The sequence below is a fragment of the Electrophorus electricus genome, chromosome 14 (genome assembly GCF_041902795.1).
Source record: "Electrophorus electricus isolate QZ-2024a chromosome 14, ASM4190279v1, whole genome shotgun sequence".
Lineage (NCBI taxonomy): Eukaryota > Metazoa > Chordata > Actinopteri > Gymnotiformes > Gymnotidae > Electrophorus > Electrophorus electricus.
Genome location: NC_137510.1, coordinates 24358011 through 24378457, shown reverse-complemented (window position 1 = coordinate 24378457; position 20447 = coordinate 24358011). Strand labels below are relative to the sequence as shown.

The following is a 20447-nucleotide window of genomic DNA, read 5'->3' as shown; positions in this document are numbered from 1 at the left end:
CATGTTTGTTTTATACGTATTTTTGTTTAGTTAAATCATTTGTCCCCTCGTTAATTATGGCTAACGTTAGCTTGGTCGCGCATTTTAAAAGGCCCTTGCTTCCGGATTTTAAAACAATCCACAATCAAAATGTTTTCGAAAGTGATGGTGCTGTTATTGAAGCACGAAGCAACCAACACAGCCTAAAAACACTAATAAGTGAGATAAGAACAATACGGCGGCAACAACCACGTTCGGTAGCATCTTTATTCAGTAAATGCCGGTACATGCGTTATTTAAATTAAGACGTTAAACAAAAACCGGAAAAAGACGAAACATTTTTCCCCCACACTTTATTTGCCTTTTGAATTAACTGATGCCTACATCCATTCCTACAGAGAATGGCTATCTACCATTGAACTTTTTTTTTTTTTTTTTTTTGGAATTTCTTCAAACAATATATAAAGACAATAAGTATGTATTCACCCATATATAATAAAAAATCCTATAATGGCCCAGTGTGGTTGCCGTCAGGTCTAGAGGACCTCCGCTCTTCTCTTTTGCTCTTTCAGCGTTTTCTCGGTTCTTATGGACTCGTGGACCGTCGCTCGTCCCTCATCAGGCCGCCGAGTCATGGTGGATTGGGGCTTCGTAACGCTGGTGTATGGCAGGCATACGTTACGCTACACGGGGCCCTTCATTATCTAACACATGAGATAACGCACCTCCTAGACTAATTCGGTTTTACGCGAAAGCTCAAATGTATTCTCCCGCTCGTAGAAAACAGACCGCACGCTTGTGTCGGCATATTTGGGTATGTTTTGGTAATAATGGCGGCAGATTGAATAGCTTTAGGGGTGAATATGGGGTCCATTGGACATTTTAGGAATGACCGATGGTTCTTAAGGACACATGCCACGTTTCTTACTCATCTTAGCTGTCCATCATCTATTGATCTACAGCAAACTTACATCAAGGACAATGTTCACCCATCCTTAAACTCATTAACATAAAAGTCAAATACAGACTCAACATAAACAGAAGGGCAGTTATTATACTGTAATGCAGAAATGACTGGTGCCACAGGAAGCTGTAACAAGCTTACACAGGTGAAAGTTTGTGTGGGGTGGCCATGTGTGCACTTGTTCTGACTGGTATCAGGAACAGAGACTACATGGCTCCGCAAATAATTGCAAACTACGTGGTTCCTTCAGCTAGCAACCTCTGCTGGGAAAGTGTCTGTTTTCATTTCAGTCATACATCAATCCAAAATGCTCTATCGCGTCTCTTCACAGCCCCTCCTTTTTTATTGCCTGTACAATAACTCGGGGGAAGATTTTCTTCATCTTGGCATCCATGACTTTTCTCAGGAACTGGTGAGAGGATATATAAAGAGAATGAAATTAGCACACACAGAGGCAGCTTGTCTTCTAATGAACAGTTCTCTGGCCAATTAAGATTAGATTTTAAACTTTGAATAATCAATTCCACAAGTGCCACTTTTTTCTTAGACAAAGACTGAAAGTAGCCTTGAACTAAATTATGATTGCTGTATTTCATGTATAGGTTTAAGTTTGGCAAAGTGGCCCCACAATGACAAACCCCCCAACTCAAAAAAAAGCTGATGTTTTCTGCTGCCCCCCTGTGGCACAACATTATTTTCACTGTCCTCGGATCATTTTCAACGCAAGTCTTAAGTTTCTCAAAGTTAAGCTCATTAACTGCATTCAAGTTCATTAAACACATATATAATAAAATCTCTCCATGAACCAAGGCACTACTCATTATGCAATACTCACATTGCTATGAATTAGCATCAATACAAATACAAATGCTTGGTGAAGGAGGTTTGTGTACTAAAACCCCAACTCACATAAGATTAGTGGCTTTGCATCATGTATGGAACAAATCACTGACTTGTGACCTTATAAGAGTTCAGGTAAAGGCACCTCTGAGTCAAGAGAAGAACGGTAACCCACCTCCACGTACTGCCACTCACGTTGCCAGCTTCCTGCTGGCTGAGCAGAAGTCTCCGGCCCTCCTCATAGTCGTCCTGGTCCACGCTGACCAGCAGCCGCACACCTTCCTGCCCTGCTGCCCTCTTCAACGAGTCCGTGATGAAGACGCCCTTGAGCGCCTCAAGGAGCGCCCCGCTCAGGTAATCGGCCCAGAAGGCATCCAGGTTGGCCAGCTCGGAGAACTTGATGTCGCAGACGATGGAGCCAAGGTCCCGGGCGCGCAGCAGCAGGCTGGCCCGGCTGAACAGCTCAAACTGGCGCTCAAGCAGCTGCTGCTTGTCCGAGGAGACACGCCCACGCAGGGCCGACTCATGCTCGGAGTACTCCGCCCGCACACGCAGCCGGATGTCTATGATGGAGAAACGGAGGGGGTGGGGGGTGGGGGTGGGTTGGGGCAGGAGGATGGGAGAAAAAGGGGGAGATACATGGAAGGAAAAGAGGTGGAAGATGGAGAGATTCAGATGCAGGGTGATGGGACAAGCAGGATGTGAAAGAGGGCAGGGGTAGAGGAAAAGCAAGTGGGGAAGCAGATAATAGGATAAATGAAAGAATGTGATCGGTTGAAAAACAGTGGTGTGTAAAGGAGAGGCATGAGAACGTAAGGGTCACAAAAGCAAAGTGGAGTTGAAAAAAGGGGTAAAAGGTGGAGAAATAAAGAGAGAAACCTTTATTTAGCAAACTGACTGAGTACATCAACAAACACTTCTTCTGCTACTAGGTCATTTAATCTTATGGAGGTCTAGGATGTTCTTTCAGAATAATAGAGGGTGTTTCAGAGTGCACAAGGGACAGGGCTTAGTACAACATAAATGGCCTGGCGTTGTCATGTTTTTGTTTGTCTGCTCAGGGTAGTTCTTGCTATGAGCAGCAGGGGGCACCAAGCATTCCAAGCTCAATAGCAACAGACTGATGAGGACTGAGAATCAAACTCAAATTACAGGAATATTGAACTGACCCATATTCAAGTGACACTTTGCCTGTACAGATGGATGGGTGTATTCAACAGAGCAAATATAACCCCACATGGTAGCTTTTTGGAGGACACATTTTAATCAAGCTCACAAGAACTTCATTACAAATGCCGTCACTTTCAGCACTTTCAAAAAAATTGTCTTGCTTCTATGCTGGTGATTTAAATTATGCAAAATGTACAACCATATTAAGCCCTGTCTTAAAGAATGCTAAATGAGGTGTCTTGGAGTCAAGGTTCATTATGGGTATTTCAGCTTTGAGGAAGTGCTGAAAAGTCCATCAACAGAGGGTACTGTTTTGGGGAAATTCAGTAATGAAGGATATTTTCATGTTTAAACACGGCATATGACCATGATCTCAGTCCTAAAACAAAGAATTTCAGTTGTTCCAAGTTGGGCTGGCAATGAGAAGATTTGGTCTTTTGCTTTGAACTGAACATTTCTTATTTCAGAGGCCAAAGGTAGTAAGCAATAATAAAGGCTGACTGTACCACACTGTGGTACTGAGAACAGGAGGAACTGATGTCATGCAACAGCACAGGGCACAGAGACGGTAAGATACGAGGTGGATACATACTGAACCAGAGCTTCGCAGTGATGTCATTTCCTTTCATGTCATTTCATGTCAGAGGCAGAAGTGGACCCATCGATCTTCAGAACATTGCTGCAACACAAATCCAACCTTCCCACAACCAAAACTCAAACCTCAAAGCTGCTGACCAGCCTCCACTGGCTTGAATTTCTAGGCTTTAATATAGGAACATTACTGTGGGAGAGTTAAGCACCAATAGAGTAAGCGTCTGAGTGCATTCGTTAGAGCAGACACGCAAATCATACTTGAGAAAACTAAGGACAACAAGCTTTATCTTTCCTTTGTGTTTCAGGAATTCTGAAATTTTTCTCAACAAAACTAATATTTCTTTAGATTCTGAAGATTTCAAATTTGAAGTATTTCAAAATCTACAAACCAACAGATCCTGCTATTTGGATAAGAACATTTATGTTTCAAGTGATTTTACTGGAACTAGGGCGAAAATTAAGCAAGAAATGAGGACCATTAATACACGTGATTATTAAATCACCAACCTATACCTGCATATATGGTCTTTCTTGTAAATTTAACATGTATAACATATTAATCGCCAAAATGAGGCAGAAAATGAGGCAGAAAATTCTGCGGGTCAAAATCAAGCAGCTGACACGATTATTTAATAATCAGAGAAAGGGATTGTAAACAATGCAATGAGTACATGGTTGTCAAGCCCAAGGGTTTTAACCATGATCTTGGCTCCGGTCCATTCCAATACTGAGTGTGTTAGGGTAGCCAGATTGTTTCACCTTTAATCTGTGTTTATATATTGGTTCCCTCAGTATTTTCTCCAGACATGTTACACTCCAATGTAGGTTTGTACACAACAAAGTGGAAACAAACAAACAAACAAAAACAAAACAAAAACAAACAAAAAAGAGGCTTTTTTGGTAGGTTCTCCAAAAGGGCTAAATTAACAGTGTACATGCACATAGCACTTTCCATTACCTCATATATCGTCATGCAGGTACGACAGTGTTTTTCTTCACTCGTATAAAGAGAACATTGCTTCTATTTCAGCACTTTGTCTAAGAGAGTGGATTGAGCACAAATCACATGACAAAGAGGTTTTCCTCTATAATGGATTATGTGTCTACTCTTTACAAAGAACTGGACAGGAGGCCAATTTAGCATTCACACAGCATCATTGCAGCAATTACATGAAGGCACGAAGGGGGGAAAAAAGGTAGTCTATTTAAAACAAAAATTGTTAATTACAAAAACAAACAAAAACAAAAAGCTAAATTCATTATTCCAAGGCACAACCTTTAGGCACCATTTTATGAGGAGCTGCTCCATGCGAAGAGCTTCGCCACTATTTCCATCCCTCTTTTCTGATGAGCAACAAACCCAGATGGAAGGAGAGAGAATGAGAGCAGGAGGCTGCTGACCAACAGCTCCTAAGACAGTATCGGCCATTTAATCTCGTTCTTTAAGTTCGCTCTCTCCCTCTCTTAGTATGTGAGGATGGCCAACTTGTTTTGTCCCTGACACTTGAGTCAGTCTGTTTTTCAACTGTGGACACAAAAGGAGAGAAAGAGAGAGAAAGACAAGCAGGTTTTGGGATGAACGTTTTCCAAAGGTTCTTCCTTTGTTGGGATCAAGCACAAAGCAGGCAATTTCAAAAACATCAACTGCATACGAGTGAAAATAACAAATTTAACAAACATTCTCTCCAGTGATTTCTTCAAAAGATATTGAGGTCAACATTTAAGTAAGAGCTCTGTTGGGTCATTTTCCTCAGAACTGCTCACACAAAAAAATGGTTTGAGGTTTCTCAATACAGCCAGAAGCCATTCTTGGTGGGGTGTGAAAACAGAACATGGCTGTCGGAACATAAAAGGTTCAGCTACCTTCTAAGGTGGATTTGACAACATTTGAATAAAGTAGTAAGAGGTGGTTTTTGGTTTCATTTGGAATGACCAGGAGATCAGGAGGGAGTTTATCTCCAAATAAGTTTGGACTGAAACATTTAACAGCATTTTTTCACACATGCACTTGTAGGACACTGATGAATTATCTTTTTTTTGAGTCAGTTCTGTGAAACTCTGAGGCCAACAACTTCTCCAGCATTCTATACCATACATTCACTACAGAATAAAAAAAAGGGGGGGGATGTCTTTTGGGGTGCAACATATGAAGGAGAGGACCGTTTAAAATGGAACACTGATATCTTAACACTGAGCACCCCTCCTCGTAGCTTGAGTGAGGAAGGTAAACTCTTTACCTTAGACATGGACCAGGGCTCATGAAGGAGAGAGCGAGTGAGAGAGCACACATTTGGCTGGACTCTGTACGATTGCACAGAGCGGACAGCGCACACACTCTGTAGTGCTGCGCGTGCCCTCTCTTTCTCTCTATCCATTCCAGAGTCAACCTGCTGGAATCAAATGTGGAGTCAACAAAGCAAACAGCATTTTCAGCATGTTCATGGGTACAAGGTCAAACCTCACAGGGCATTCATGGCACAGCAGGAGAGTAGCTTAAACACAGATTTTTTTAAGTGTTACTAGTTATTATAACCAACAATTTAACCAACACATTACAGCCGTTTAAGCTGCTGAAGTATCAGACATTGTGTAAAGCACATATGCATACTAAAGAAGGAACCTCGCTTTTTCCAAATGATAAACATTTATTTCTGTATTACTACATTAAGACTTCTTAGATAATAGGCCAGTGTGCCTGAACTATTGTCTGTGGGAGGAAAAAAGGTTTGGATTACATAGGAAATGAGAAATATGAAGCACAAGTCTGCTTTCAGATCAGGGTATTTTGGTGTGTTCAATTCCTTAGAGCAACTTTTATTAAACTTAAGAGTAAAATTAAAAGGGTGCTTCGCTAATTTGATTTTTAAGCATTGTTTTGAAGAAAAATGGCCCATTCTATCCAGAAATATATAGTCTGATTTGCCAATTTGGCAGAAAACAGGCAGAAAATGTGACTAAGGTTATGAAGCTAGATTAATTTGCCAGTAATGAATTGGTAGCATTGTGTCTTAATTCAAGTTCCTTGCAAGCAGTTAAACTATAGTATTTTTACTCACTGGGTAGCAAAGTATCATTAACTAACAATGTCTTCCATGGCAACAAGGTAAGCCACACTCTTTATTTAAATATTCTTCTAATTAGACCCTCAGCCTAATGTAAGCTACCTTTACCATGTAAGCTTGTAGTGTAATTAGCTACTTTTCTATAAACTGACAGCAGAAACGTAGTTACATTAATTTGCATCTTAGCTAACTACATTATTAATGTCGGCCTGTTCTACTCTGTTTAACAAGAAGTACGGCACAAGGATGGCTGGCTTGTTATTCAAAACTACCACTGCAATAAAAAGTTTCTCTTTCAATGCAGTTCTTCATTATTCCACCCTGCATGCACTAGTTTATAAAAGGAAGACATTGTTGGGTAAAGTTCTCAAAACTATCATTAAACAATCTCTAGGGCATCAGATCAGGAAATGGTTTCTTGACCATTTCATGCAATACCTGACAGGTATCTTTTGGTGGCCTTAAGTGCTTATATACACTGATTTCTGCTGTTATGAGCAATAATGCCTTGGTAAGTTTCTCCAGAACAGCATTTTTCCATCAATCCCATCTGAACGTTTAATTCTTGATATGAATATTAATTCTCAATGGATTGCTGTAAATCCATCTGAAATAAATTTAGAATTTGTTTGCATACCAATAGAACCAAAATATCCAGTTTGAGAGCTACGACAAAAATGTACAACTTTAAAGTCATCAACATCAAGGGAGATTTCAAACCAACAGACTGCAATATTTCCAAGAAAAGCAGGGAGAAAAACAAAGTGCTATCCTTCCAAAACAATGAACACAAAAGCCACCCAATACACTGCAATAACATATTGGGGGGGAAAAGAAATAGCTTCATATGCATCATTTCATGAGTAACCCAAAATGTGTAGCAAACAACATTTTTGGGTAAACTGTGCCAGTATGGGACAGCCCTTGATTGGCATACTTTTTAAGAAGCTGAAAATCCATGTTATTCATGCTCCCCTTTGGCTCATTGATATTTAGAATCACAGGGTCAGTTATGGGCCAGTGACGGAGGCAGAGCTAGCGGGTACATGTCCGTCGTGCTTCAGCAGACCTGAGCACTCACAGTGGTCAGTGGGCTTCAGAAGGTTTGGTTAAAAGATAACTGGAGAGCTCTGTTCTACACTAAATGTGGATGCATTAGGAGGGAGGAAAGAGGACGGTGCAACTCAACACATTTCCAAAGCAACCGCACTTCATTTAACATGTCAGGATTTTACTGAGTATTAGAAAAAGGGGGTTAGGAAGAGTGGAAGGGAAAGAGGAAATGCAGGAGCGGTAAAGGAAAGGTGTGATGTGACCTTGCATAATGAGGGTGTCATTCACCGTTGTAGGGCTCCCAGTTCAACCATGACAAGGACCAGAGAAATGGAAAGGAGGCAAAAATCCCTCAACAATAACAAAACACAGAAACACAACCACGTACACACACACACACACACACACACACACACACACACACACACACACACACAAAAGAGTGAGGAGGTGAAGGCAAAACCTAAGAATTAAACTATACCAAAAGCATCTAAAGTATAGACATTTGGTTAAAATTCAACATGGAATAGAAAGCAACATCTTGAGGTAGTAAACTAACTAAAGGCCTACTAAGTAATACACTGCAGTCTTATATGTTCAATGACTACTGACCCAACCCAGTTCACAGTTCACAAGCAAGAAACATCCAGTGGCAATCCATCATGGTTTATTCAGCTATGAACAGTAATGCACTACTCTATAGCTACCTGCATGGACCATGTATGCAAGAATCAAGCATGCAGGGCCTGAATATATTTAATTCCAATCTTTGAGTGCACAAATCCAACAGGTGATCAATTCTGATGTTTCAGTCAGTTTGGCCAAAGTTTACAGTCTATACTGGTATTTTTTTCCACAGTTCACTCAATCTGATCAACTAACATCAAAATATATATTAAAAAAAAAAAAAAAAAACCAACTAATTAAAAGCCCTAAATAATTTCATGAGCAAAGTTATTTTCCTGTCAATCATAATATAGCATAATAATTAAATTTGATCCCATTGAGTTAGTTTCAATATGTTTTAACTCGTTTAATCCTGCTTAACTAGTTGCTAACATCTAGTTAGTTACCAAGAAGTGTATTTTGAAAGACATTTCACTCCAAAGTCTGTACTCAAAAAGAAAACTAAGGAAAAGGATGTAGTGTGAAATTGGATCCCCACATCCTGTCATTAAAACGTACCTAAAAAGCTCAGAGGAAGATAGAGGACTGTGATTCTTAACTTCTTGCTACGCTGGTACTTTCCATACAGTTTCGAACATTCGTACTATGCAATTTACTCATTTTTAGTTGTTTGGTAAAGCTTTACTTAGCAGTTTAACTCGGTGGACCTTTATCATGCAGCCCATATTTGCCTGTAGATGCCTTGGCTCAAATCAAGGCCAGTTTGTTAACCTGTTGGGGCACATCAGCCACTATAAACACGGGCACATTTTGTAATGATAGGGCTGTATCTTCTCCATTACCCAGTTATCACCCTTTAAGGATGTTTGAACAGTACACAATGAACCATCAGCAAAACTGACATTCAAGTAAAAGCTGAGCACAAAAAGAACACTAATAATGCTTATTGCAGTTAAAGAGCTTAAGATCTTGTGGTTAAAGGTCCAAATTCTGCAGTAGTTAGAAGGCCAATACAACTTTTTAAAATAGTATTTTACGGTAAATGTACATCCCATTAGATATAGTGTACAAACTGCGTGCCAAATCATTACATATGGACAATGTTATATAATCTTAATTTATGTGGTTTCTGACATTGTATGGAAGACATCAATAACATAAGTACTCTGTAAAGCTAAAAACCACAATAGTACACAGCTGAAGGTGAAATCGCTTTCTCTATCAGCAAATAGTTTTCACTCCACGCAAATATAAGACCAAGATAGGAGCTGGGCTCCAGACTAACGGCATCCCACCTTCCCAGGAATGATAAAAAGAGTTCATGGGACAATATTAAAGCTTTTTGGGGACAAAAATGCTGCATGCATTAAAATTACGTCTATAAAAGTATATGAAGCAACAGGTAAATGAAAGGCAAGTAAGTTACGGTTGGTGCATTTCTGCTTCAAAATTCACTCTCCCTGATTCCTATGGCAATGGTAAGTAGGACACTGTCAAGTCACTTTTTTAAGTGGTGGAGAAGTGGTACCTGCTTAAGCACTTTTAGCGATGCTTTGACCTTTAAAAAAAAAAAGCTGAAGTGGACATCAGTGTTCCAGCAGGTGAAACGAAAAACGATGATTAGGTAAAAAACAAATCAATATACAATACAAAACTAACTGTGTAAATGTTAACGTTACCTCTGGTTAATGACATGATCGCTAGTTTAGCTAGCTAGATATCACTCTGTGAGCTAGTGACAGAGCATTCTCTCAGCTCGAGTCTTCCGTGAAGAGGTCAATATCTAGCTAATGTTTATCACACAAATGGTGCAGACGCTGCAGACTGTTCAAGTCACACAGTGAGCTTGACTATCCACTTTTATCAAATTCCAATCTGGTTTCGATAACTTCACTCTCATTTCGTCACACATGGTTAGACTAGCTGTGAGTATCAGGGAATGCAAGTTTATTACACTGCAACAAGCTCACAATAACACATTCAAAACCTGAAGATAGGAGTAGGCTATTTCATATGTAGTATAATAAAGACATAAAATGGTCATAAAAAAAGTTTTTTAAAAAGAAAAATCACACAAAGATAACTGTGTTATTTTTAAATAACCTGCAGAATCTTATTACCTATATTGGACTGAATTTACTCATCCTAACTTACTTGATATGTGCAACATGCAGTTGTATTATTTATGGAAATTGTGAAGATTTCCCCTGTTGAAATGTCTGTTAATAACTGTGATGCTTTCCTATACTTCTCCTTAACTAGCCTTAATGATATGAAATACATACAGTGTAGATAATCCAAACAAAGATGATGATACTATGGCATCTTAAAAATCCAAAATGAAACACTTCTGGAAAAAGTTAGCTAGTCTGGAGCCCTGTAGGATGTGGTCTTCACAATTTGAGAAAGACTCAAGTCACAATATCAGTTTTTGACTTTAAAGCAGGAATTTTGGTCACAGGTAAGAGCTGCTACTGATGTTACTAACAGAAACCTGCAAACAAAGATCCAGAGAATGAAACATTTAGAACCTCATGGCTTTGCTTTTGCAGAACACAATTAACCATCTTCAGTGGTTTACTCATCAGACACTGTGCAACAGAATCTGTTATTGCTAGCTATTCTAGTCAGCCTACTGTGGCTAACACATTCACATTGGTTATGCTTACATTAGACAGGCCCATATGAGATTTGACATTATAATCCTGAGCAGACATGCATGGTAAGTTGGAGGTGACTGAAATTATGACAATTTTAATTTGGTTTGTATACTGACATATGTTGCCATTTTACGAAACCATCTGTGTAAATTGTATTCTTGGCAAAGCTTTGGTCTTTTAAGTGATTATTTAATGCTTTGACATGCAGATTGAACAATGGTAACTAGTGCACATAATGGTAACTTATGTGCACTCCTTACTCAGTAACTATGTTTGCAAAATGTCAACACTGGACAACGTTAGATGCTTGGTCACCATTAGGGAGATAAAAGACATGTGACCTAGAGTACAACCAAAGGCTTCAAGAGTATACACAAATCAACAAGTGATGATTCTATCTGGACACATTTTCCCAAAGGCTAATGGTCATCGCTCAGTTTACCTTCAAGTTTTAAATAAATATTTGTGCGAAAACAACTATCAAATATAAAGATTGATTCTGGAGGTATCATTACCTATGTCATGGTGTTATATGTAGGGCTGGTTTCCCAGACCAAGACTAATCCAAACTTGCAATCAAGACTAATCCAAACTTGCAATAAAATACTTTCAATGGTGAATCACCCTGACAATTTAGGTTTTAGCCATATCCTGCACACTACGCCCTGCATACGTCTGCCTCATGTTTCACAATACCTGTATGAAATAATACATATACATTTACAACCTTGTTTTTACTGAAGGTGTAAGGATCAATTCCAAGATCTTGAAATTAGTGAACAGCCACTTCAGTGTCCTAATCAAACACAGGCAGAACCAATACGCCATGTTCAGAACAATGCCCTGTTCACTATTATAATACACTATTTTGAGAGGCTGCCATTTTGTAGTGGTGACCAAAAATGGTAGAGAATTTCCAGTGCACTCTTATAATCCCACAGCGCATCATAATAGGTCCTGCATATATGACGCACACAAAAGGATACTGAACACTCATGATCGACCGTGTCATTTGGTTTGAAGGTTTACACACAACTTCTTTGAGGAGGATGGTAAGCTACAATAGCAACATCTTGAAACAGCACAGTGTTTAAGCATTTTTACATTTCCTCTGCTGTAGCAGTTACAGTGAACTGACAGCATTATATTTTGCATGCACATGCTAGGGAATGAGACTACTTTCTCAGTGTGACTAGCAAATTCATGTAAAGTAAGTGTACAACATTTGTTTACTAAATCATGAACTTTGTTTCTTAGTGTTCCACATAATGCTTTTGATTTCACAATGTAAAGAATGGTGATCAGAGGTCCATTTTGAACATAGCTACATGGACAATATGCCTGTCTGATTCAGACACTGAATAATACAGCTGAACACCACCACAAAATGGCTGCAGAGAAGCACAAATCATTTAGAGTATTTTTCAGTTTGCTTGAATGAATGAGAAAAAATAAGACTTAAAATCATGATGCCTTTCTCTCAAAATATTCTGGAATATTCAAAATCTACAGATATAGAATTAGAGCCTAAAGTGAAAAAATTAAAAACGTCAGCACTTCAGTTCTGACAGATGGGCTACATTTATGGCATTTATCTGACGCTTTTATTCAAAATGACTTAGAATTATGACTGAGTAGAACTTGAGCAATTGAGGGTTAAGGGCCTTGCTCAGGGGCCCAACAATGGCAACTTGGCGGTGGTGGAGCTTGAACCAGCAACCATACGATTACAAGTCAAGTACCTTAACCACCGAGCTACCACTGCCCTTTGGGCTACAAACAAACCCACTTTTATAAAGAAAAAGAAAGAAAAAAAGACCAGATTTTTAAGGCACATCATGAAGGAGTTAATGGGTGTGTGTAAGAACAGTTTGTGGTAAACTAAAATTCAAAAGGTGAACAGCAGTCTGTTAAATATTGTATTTGATATAAGCAAGCAGCTGAAAGCTCCACTGGGAGGAAAATGGATAGAATGAGCCAACTTTAATGAATGTGGTTTTCACTTAGACTAAAATAACATTTCAAAGATGATGAAATGATCATCTGAACATAGTAACAACCCCCACCCCCTACTCAATGTGTAATCAGTTTCAAAATGATGAGTCAACTGAGAAATACCCATGCTGCACTCAGCGGTTTTATGTAGAGCCTGTATGTTCTGTACATTATGTCCCAATCTTAATGGACTCCACAGTACTGTCACTATTGAAAGAAGTACTTTAATTTTATTGCTAGGTTAAGTGGCAAGAGAGGACTGACACAGAAAGACCAACATGAATGCAGACTGCAGAGCATTCTGCAAGGTGAAATGGTTAGCATGTAAATGGCATAAACATGACATTTACATCAAAGAGAGGTCGTTTAACATCAACTTACAAACCTGCTGAGACATTATAGGACATCAATGAGTCGGGATAAAACGGCTGAATCTGAACTAAGGAGAAACTGAGCAGAGATGAGAGGATGAGGAGAGACACTAAGAGAAAAATACTGGGAAGGGCCTGTTCAGAGAAAGACAACAGAAAGGTTCAGGTGATGTTAGAGAGACAGAGAGGGGAGGACCGAAGAATATAAAAGTGGTCTTACCGCAGGTCACTTTATTAGGTGCAGGCTGAGGCGGAATTTCTGACGTGTCCGTGGGCCTTCTGCTCCAGCCACGCCCCCTGGTCCGGCCACACCCTCTCCCCCGTTTTCTTCGGGAGGGGGCAGTTGCTGTAATGTCTGAGCCAACACCTGATTGTTGGAAGCAGCACAACACACTTTGACCATTTCATGCAAGCCTCATACCCACCCAAAATGAAAAAGAAAGGGCACGTATTTAAGTAACTATTCCCACTTACCTGTCCTCAACTGAGAGGTGTGTGTGTTTTCCAGAGATGTTGGGTCTGTGTGTGAACTAGAGAGTATGCGTTCTCTGCTTTCCACATCTGTATAGTTCATGGATTCTCTCTCAGGTGACACTAAGAATAATTATGGCATAATAAACATAAACTGTACCTTAAAAAAAAAAAAAAAACATTATCCCATCACACGTAAAGCTTTCTGTACTATAAGTGGTGTCAAAATGTACGTCAGGTAACCTGTTCTAGTCCTCACCTGTTCTTCTTTTTTTGCTGGACACAAAAGGCAAGAGATCATGTCGTGTAAGAATTCTAAGAAGCTGTAACAAAGGTTCCAGGTTCCCTTCGTTTAAAAAGCCTCGCCTCTCCAGTTCGAGCAGCATCTCAACGCCACTCTTCGGTCTGTGTTGGTTGGCAGTATGGCAAAGGTCGGCCCGTGGACGTACCCAACGCCAAGCTTCCAAGAGCCGAGGGCACGGGGGATTCAGGGGCATGGAAGGGTCTGGGGAAATGTCCTCTGTCCATCCCTCTGGATCAAGAGGGTGCTTCCCAGGATATGTTTCATCAAGAAGAAATGACAGAACTTCAACATCAGTCTCTGTCAGCTGGGAGCCGACAATTTCAAACACTTCATGAAGAGACAGCAGGTCATAGTAACTCAGGCAATCAGTTTCCTCCCAGTGCAGAGAGTACCTCGGGCAGCGGACTGTTGCCATGGTTAGCTGGCTATTCAAAATAATCTTCTACCAGGTACAAACGTTTCTGGAAGAGGAACATGCAATGCTTTAGCTTAAATAACAAACGTGGAATGTGAGATATCTATACACACACACGCACTATTATATATATATATATATATATATATATATATATATATATAAAATGTGTGTGTGTGATCGATAGATAGTGTGTGTGGCACAATTGTCATCATCCATTCCTCCTCATGCATAACTGTGGGAGTTGTCTACTGTATTACTTGTAAGAGTGGTAATCAGCTTTATACTGGAGAAACCAAGAGAAGGCTTGTTGATCGGTTTGTCAGACACCTTAGGATCGTCAGAATTAACGATTTGACGTTTCCAGTGGTAAGGCATTTTAATGGACACTGCATTTACGACATATATCTGTTTGTATTGCCAGCTGTTGCTATGGTGGCAATTAAATTAGTAAACTCAAAGAGAAAGATCCAATCTACAATCTGGGAACTTTGGATCCCCAAGGAATGAATGTTACGAGTTAAACTTTATGTAACGCTAAGACAGCTAGCTAGCTAGCTAGCTAAGTACTCGAAACAGCCAGGCGATATTACTAGCTTTTAGCTGAGTAAATATAATAATAGCGAATAGAAACCTAAAAGGCTTCCAAAAAACAACACAACACTAGAATACATACCATTCAAGTCCAAGAACACTAGCAGAAAAGGACTGCAAAACACACCCTGCCGCGCTGCCAATGCGAAAATGCGAGAGGTCAGCTAGCTAGCTAAGCTAGTTAGCTAAGATAGTTACATCACAACATCACGCGCACGTGTGACGTAACGTCACGTTTGAAACAAATCCGTTAAACACGTAACGACGTGGTAGCTAATGTTGCTAACCCCTAGTGTTAGCTTCACATAACAGAGGAGTCAAATACGTTACCAGAGCATGTTTTTCAGACTCCAGTAACAAACAGGTGTAAACCCTGCTACTGGTCCGTAGCTACATAAATACCTTGTAACAAATAGGATGAACTTGTTCCCTCACAATCTTCTGTGGTTCACCACCGTCACAACAACACTGGCCTTACAGCGAATAGCGAACTAGCAAGCTAACAAATCCAACAAAGGATTGCAACTAACGCTACCAGTTTCGAGTGCTTTGGACAAATAAAACACTACTGTGACTGACTAGATAATGACTATATCCTTATAGTTCATTTAAACACGTTGTAAAATGCGTTTGCTTAGTTAGTGAAAGACGCTAGTTAGTTAACCTAGCTACACTGGTTGGCTAGCTAACGTTAGCATAACAACGGGCACATCGGTCACGTCAAGTGACGGTTGGTGGCTAAGCTAACCCAGCTAACTAGTAAAGCTGCACCTTCACCAGCGCCAACCAAACAGATTCAGTTGTTGTTGTGTTTGGGTTTTTTAAATCTCTCAACAGTTAGCTAACAATATCAAATAAACTCACTACATTTTTTATGTCAGGCGTCATTTAGCCATTATCTTCGCCACTTACAAAGTAAGGTTTCTGGAAACAGCTCTCTCCTACAGCAGTGGGTGGTGGAGGTACAGAGTGGCGGAACAGAAGCACCAGTCCTACACCTCTGCACTCATTTCACCATGACCAGTAAAAGCCGCCATACTGGGAAGGTTGAGTACACGGTCGTTGTCGATATCAATCAGATGGCATGTCGCGTGTTGTTCGCCTTTTTATGAACAATTAACATTTGCGCATTTTTTACGGAACGAAAGTAATCTTCAAATCTTCTTCTCCTTCTCAGTATCACCATGCTGTTTTGTGCCACCAAGGGGCGGCATTTCGCACCGACACAGAGATTTCACTGGAGGCGATGTAGAAGAACCGTAAAAAGCGCCACATCACATCCGCCAGCCATCAGCGCAACGTAAACAGCGGAGAGGTACGTCTACTGTAGGAAGTCGCTGTTTTATTGTTTTACCACTAATATGCTTCATTGTTATTAATATCCGCTGAATTTACTTATTTTTGCTTCAACATGTCATTTTGTAGCTAGCTAGATAATAACGAGAATAATGGAAAAGTTCGGCTTCAGTGTACAGTGTAGTGTACAGTGAGGTTTTTTGGGGGTTTAAAAATATTATCAACTGATCACGTATTGCTAGCTCGGGTGTCTGTTTAGGTAGTCTAATTAATGCACCTATGGAGACTAGCTAGTAATATAACTTGAGCGATGAACTGGTAAAAGGACATTCTTTTTTTTTGGTCCTGAAGGGGTGGGGAACTGAGTGACTAATTTTTTTATTCGCTCATGTTTAAGACATATTTAATACAGGCCTGTTACTTATTCGGCAAACATTTACTGCAGATGCTGTCTATTCTGTTTATAAAGACACTGTAATAAAGGGTCTCTGCTGAGCGTCAGCGTGTTAGCCTTGCGCTTTAACGGGACGGACGCGTTTCTGTGTGTGTTTAGTCTCCTAGGTAAACATGGAGCCCGTGGCGAGCGACCCCTTCAGCAGTGACGCGCAGGAGCTTCCCGCGACGGGAATAGTGACGAGGTACGTAGCCTGGCCTCGAGCCTCGCCCGGCCGCCCGGCCGCACGCACGCGCCGCGCAGGCCATCTGCATTTATGTTCATCTGCATTTATGTTCATCTGCATAAATCCTCCTTGTTGATCGTGTTTTACGACCTTTCGGTGCAGTGATCATAATCCTAGCACTTCCCCAATCAGGTAAAGAGTAAAGGAATAACATGGGCAACTATGACAAAAGTGTACCTTTACCAAAAAAAATTATTGGAGCTGAGATGAGGACAAAAAGTACATATTTTAATACATCGTCAGCAAAAACACATATTAAGTTTCCTGGGTGTTATGAAGCAAGAACATAATCTTTAATGCTTCCTTGTTTTCCTAGTGATTTATGTGAATAGTAAATGCATTATGGTGATCCACTTCCTTTTCCTCCCTGCCTGCTCTTAGGATGCTGCCCAAAGGTTTCTCTGGGGGCGCGATGAAGGACTGGCTGGACCGTCGGCGTAAGTCCATCAGGCCGTGGGCCGGTTTTGTTGACCAGCGCAAGTTCTCCAAGCCAAAGAACTTCGGCGAGCTGTGCCAGCGTGTGGTGCGCAACCTGGACACGTACCACAGCAACTACACCTTCATCTTCCTGGGACTCATCCTCTACTGCATGTGAGCCGCAGGCCTCACAGCTAGACGTAGAGGGTTTCTAGGGGGGTTTTCTCTTTTTGGGGTTTGTGAGGGTTTCTCCCACTCCTAGGCCTTCCTCCTTATAAGAAGACAATTGAAAAGGTGTAGAATCAGAGGGGAAATGATGGGATGAGCCGTTGTCAAAATCACAGCATTGAGTGGACACAGCTTGCGACCTTGGTTTGTCTTTGTGTTTCCATGTTGTACAGAGGACTAATAGTGACAGGATGTATTACTCTGTGTGTGTGCGTGTGCGCGTGCGCATGCATGTTTGTGCATGCATTCGCACTCTCACTGTTATGTATTCTTAGGAAGTCTGACAACCTCTCAGAACAGTGTGTAACCATATTGGCTAAAGTTTTCAAGTTGCGTCGTAGGCATATTGGCGCTACCGTACATCAAGTTTGTAGATCTAGTGCCGTCATACTACTAATTTCACACTTAGGTTTTTTGATGGTGGGTATTTACAATTTTTGTTTAAAAAAATCTAAGAATTCTTTATTTTGTTGGTCTGTTCATTTATTTTTGATTTTTGTTTTGATTTGATTACATCTGCTTCTGTCCTTTTCAATTGTTGCCAAGAAAACAGTACAGTTACAGCTGTTGGGCACCATGAACAGTGCATTATGTTGCCAGAGAAGCTCAACTTCAGTAAAACCACACACAGCAGACGGGTGTTCATCTCAGGACAGGACTGTGAGAACTTCCCTCCTGCCCAGACTATGTGGGACTGTTTACACGCGCGTGGCCAGGGTTGCCGGTTTGAGTGAGGGGCGTAGACGCTGACTGCCTCCGTCTGTCTCCTGCAGTGTCAGCTCACCCATGCTGCTCATCGCGTTAGCCGTTTTTGTTGGTGCCTTTTACATCATCCACCTGAAGTCCATGGAGTCCAAGCTGGTTATTTTTGGTGAGTGTGTGTGCGCGCGCGCGCGCGCGTGTGTGTGTGTGTGTGTGTGAGTGCAGATGCATGGGGGTGTGTGTTAGGGGCACACAGTATGTCATTTGTTAATTACCACAGTGTTGGTCTTTGCAGTACTGATATGGCCCAAAACTGCAATAAGCCAGTGTTACCGTGCCTTCTCTTTGACAGGGCGTGAGATGACCCAGGGTCACCAGTTAGGACTGGCTAGTGCAGTGGCTTTACCTGTGTTCTGGTTGGCAGGGGCTGGAGCAGCTGTTTTCTGGGTACTGGGTAAGTGGCCTGTCTCTCACTCATTTTCCTGCAACATATTGGATGGTTCACCTGCAATGCTCTGTGGATAATGTGGTCTAGCTGTGTACTGTCTGCAAATGAGCTAACAAAAAAAAGTTATAGGCATTATGGGAAAACAAAGTTTAGGATTTCAGTTGCATTGAACTGAAGTAAATGAAATTGCTGTGAGTTTACCTCTGTCTCTGTTTCCGCTTTTTGATTGGTTGTGTCCTGTTTCACCCAGGAGCTACGCTGGCAGTGATTGGCACCCACGCTGCCTTCCGTGAGCTGGAGTCTTCAGACATGGAGGAACTATTAATGGAATCTGTTTAATCCTTCAACCTCTGGCCTCTGACCTTTAGCCTTTTAACCACTTATTTATAAAAGAAACACCTCTCATGTTCCGCACGTTGTTACTGTCCTCTGAATGGTCTCTTCTCCAGTTCTTTTGAAAGGTGTAAACATTGTCTCTCTCACATATTGATCGGTGTACATGGACAGACTGTTAATCTGGCAGATTCTCACAAGCAAACATGCACATGCCTGTACCCTATACCCTGACCAGTCTGCCTCATTCACAGTTTAGCATCATCATCATCATCATCATCATCCTCATACGATGATGACATCTGCTTGACAAACGGGGGAAATACTAGTTGTTTTAAATGCAGCCTGATGAGACACTGGCCTTTGCTGGTACCTTGTGGGTGTTCACCCACATCTGTTACATAGTGAATGTGCACTGTTGTCCTCTTTAAGCGCAAACAAAATGTATGAGACAAACTGAGCCTTTAACATAATGTATGAAAGCAAAAATAATTAGCATCCATCTATAAAAAGAATTCTAAAAGGGGGCCAATATTTCTTTAAAACTATTTCCTCAGACCATTTTTGGAAACATTGCTTACTGTAACGTATCTTACTAGAGACAGACTGGATCACGTTTTGTGAATTCATATGGGTGGGGAGAAAGGTTAAAAAAAAGAAGTGTGGGTGCATTGTGTGAAGCGAAGGATATCCAGAGAGCCTGTCTTTATCATCAGGGTTTTTCCAGGGTATTTCCGTGCTGGTAGTCTACCGTGTTGTGCGGCTTCTTGATTTAGCTGAAGCATGTTACTGCATCGCAAACCAAAGTGCATTTATTACTCCATTATTAGTGTTTATTATACATTTATTACCATTGTTTCTGTCCTTCATTTTGACAATATTGAATGCTTTTTTTAAATACATTTGTTCTTTTCTCTTTTAATGTAAAAGGAAGTGCAATAAAGTCCGCAGCCTATAAAAGATTGTGCTGTGTTTGATGTCATTGCTGCTCAGAATGGGGAGGGAGGGTATGGAGCTCTCAGGGCTACAGAGCCTTGAATTCCCTCTATACAGATGGAGATAGGCACAGTCCAGACCCTTTGTGTCCTACGTTCATTCGTAATCAATCAATCTCTCTCAATCCCTCCCCTGACCTCACGGACCTGCTCTCTGCAGCCAGTCTAATATATATTTTTGGTTGCTATAGTAATGACCTTGGAGAATAAGCTCTCCCTTTCGCTTTACGCCGTACTGCGGCAAAAAAG

The 20447-nt window shown here is 40.8% G+C and overlaps 2 protein-coding genes across 5 annotated transcripts; one reads left to right on the top strand and one right to left on the bottom strand.

Annotated features, from left to right (window-relative positions):
* Positions 1–228: 228 nt before the first annotated feature.
* On the bottom strand, positions 229–16278 carry dedd1 (death effector domain-containing 1). Of its 4 annotated transcripts, none has more exons than XM_081696705.1 (6): positions 15964–16278; positions 14046–14551; positions 13790–13909; positions 13536–13682; positions 1959–2346; positions 229–1352 (listed from the first exon to the last, which is right to left on the bottom strand). In XM_081696705.1, the coding sequence occupies exons 2-6, from the start codon at positions 14503–14505 to the stop codon at positions 1346–1348; spliced, it is 1122 nt and encodes a 373-aa protein (XP_081552831.1). In that variant the 5' UTR covers positions 14506–14551; positions 15964–16278; the 3' UTR covers positions 229–1345. The 4 variants fall into 4 exon arrangements, with proteins under 4 accessions (XP_081552831.1, XP_081552832.1, XP_035386869.1 ...); XM_081696706.1 differs by having other exon boundaries at positions 15967–16278; XM_035530976.2 differs by having other exon boundaries at positions 16012–16278.
* Positions 16279–20166, top strand: rabac1 (Rab acceptor 1 (prenylated)). Its single transcript, XM_027019439.3, has 6 exons — positions 16279–16414; positions 16949–17033; positions 17457–17666; positions 18494–18591; positions 18775–18876; positions 19121–20166. Exons 2-6 carry the CDS (start codon positions 16963–16965, stop codon positions 19207–19209), a joined length of 570 nt encoding a protein of 189 aa, XP_026875240.3. The 5' UTR covers positions 16279–16414; positions 16949–16962; the 3' UTR covers positions 19210–20166.
* Positions 20167–20447: the final 281 nt, after the last annotated feature.

Coding starts and splice junctions, on each gene's coding strand:
- dedd1 (XM_081696705.1), bottom strand. CDS start 14,505: ATGGCAACAGTCCGCTGCCCGAGGTACTCTCTGCACTGGGAGGAAACT. Junction 13,910..14,045: donor CAGCAAAAAAAGAAGAACAG/GTGAGGACTAGA, acceptor AATTATTCTTAG/TGTCACCTGAGAGAGAATCC. Junction 13,683..13,789: donor CACCTCTCAGTTGAGGACAG/GTAAGTGGGAAT, acceptor TCCAACAATCAG/GTGTTGGCTCAGACATTACA.
- rabac1 (XM_027019439.3), top strand. CDS start 16,963: ATGGAGCCCGTGGCGAGCGACCCCTTCAGCAGTGACGCGCAGGAGCTT. Junction 18,592..18,774: donor GTCCAAGCTGGTTATTTTTG/GTGAGTGTGTGT, acceptor TCTCTTTGACAG/GGCGTGAGATGACCCAGGGT. Junction 18,877..19,120: donor AGCTGTTTTCTGGGTACTGG/GTAAGTGGCCTG, acceptor TGTTTCACCCAG/GAGCTACGCTGGCAGTGATT.